Raw genomic sequence first — 714 nt, forward strand, 5'->3', positions numbered from 1 at the left:
GGATAAATGGCGGCTCTGGGTGGACAGTTGGATAAATGGCGGCTCTGGATGGATGGTTGGATAAATGGCGGCTCTGGGTGGACAGTTGGATAAATGGCGCCTCTGGATGGACGGTTGGATGCCTCTGTAGTCCCCTCCTCCATATATAACTGAATGAAGGAACATTTTAGGGCATAAAACAATCCAGTTCTTGGGGATTCCTGCTCTGCACTCCACCTCAGTGAATGGGGTCCAGCAAGGTACCAACCTTCGGTGCCAGGACGTAGAAGTAGCCGGTGCCGTTGGCTCTGCAGATCAGCTTACACTTGTCTCTCGGGGACACTCCGGAGTATTTGGGGACCCAGCCCACTGCAGACGTCAGCCGATTGGTGCTCTGGTTGTAACCATTGAAAGCTTCGCATTGCTCTTCCCGGAAGCCTTTCCCTGGAACACAGAGGAGAAGTATGACGGAGCACCGGAAAGGTGAGCGCCAAACGCAGGGACAAACCCAGATACTACTTTATAAAAGGGTTCATGTAGCGGTGACACCAGGACTGTGCTGTACATAGCCTGTGCGGTGGGGGGAGGGACTGCAGGCCCCACCCACTACAGACTGCCTGCAAAAACAAAACAAACCTAGAGGCGGATATGAGGCGGGTATGAGGCGGGTATGAGGCGGGTATGAGGCGGGTATGAGGCGGGTATGAGGCGGGTATGAGGCGGGTATGAGGCGGG

The 714-nt window shown here is 54.9% G+C and overlaps 1 protein-coding gene across 1 annotated transcript in view; it reads right to left on the reverse strand.

Moving 5' to 3' along the window:
* Positions 1 to 217: 217 nt before the first annotated feature.
* ADAMTS15 (ADAM metallopeptidase with thrombospondin type 1 motif 15) overlaps positions 218 to 714 on the reverse strand; it is a 48755-nt gene continuing 48258 nt past the window's right edge. The window contains exon 5 of the mRNA XM_018574900.1: positions 218 to 494. Within this exon, the coding sequence (XP_018430402.1) occupies positions 218 to 494 (277 nt within the window). The remainder of the gene's footprint in view (positions 495 to 714) is intronic.

The sequence above is a fragment of the Nanorana parkeri genome, unplaced genomic scaffold (assembly GCF_000935625.1).
Source record: "Nanorana parkeri isolate BGI_ZX_2015 unplaced genomic scaffold, ASM93562v1 scaffold3341, whole genome shotgun sequence".
NCBI lineage: Eukaryota > Metazoa > Chordata > Amphibia > Anura > Dicroglossidae > Nanorana > Nanorana parkeri.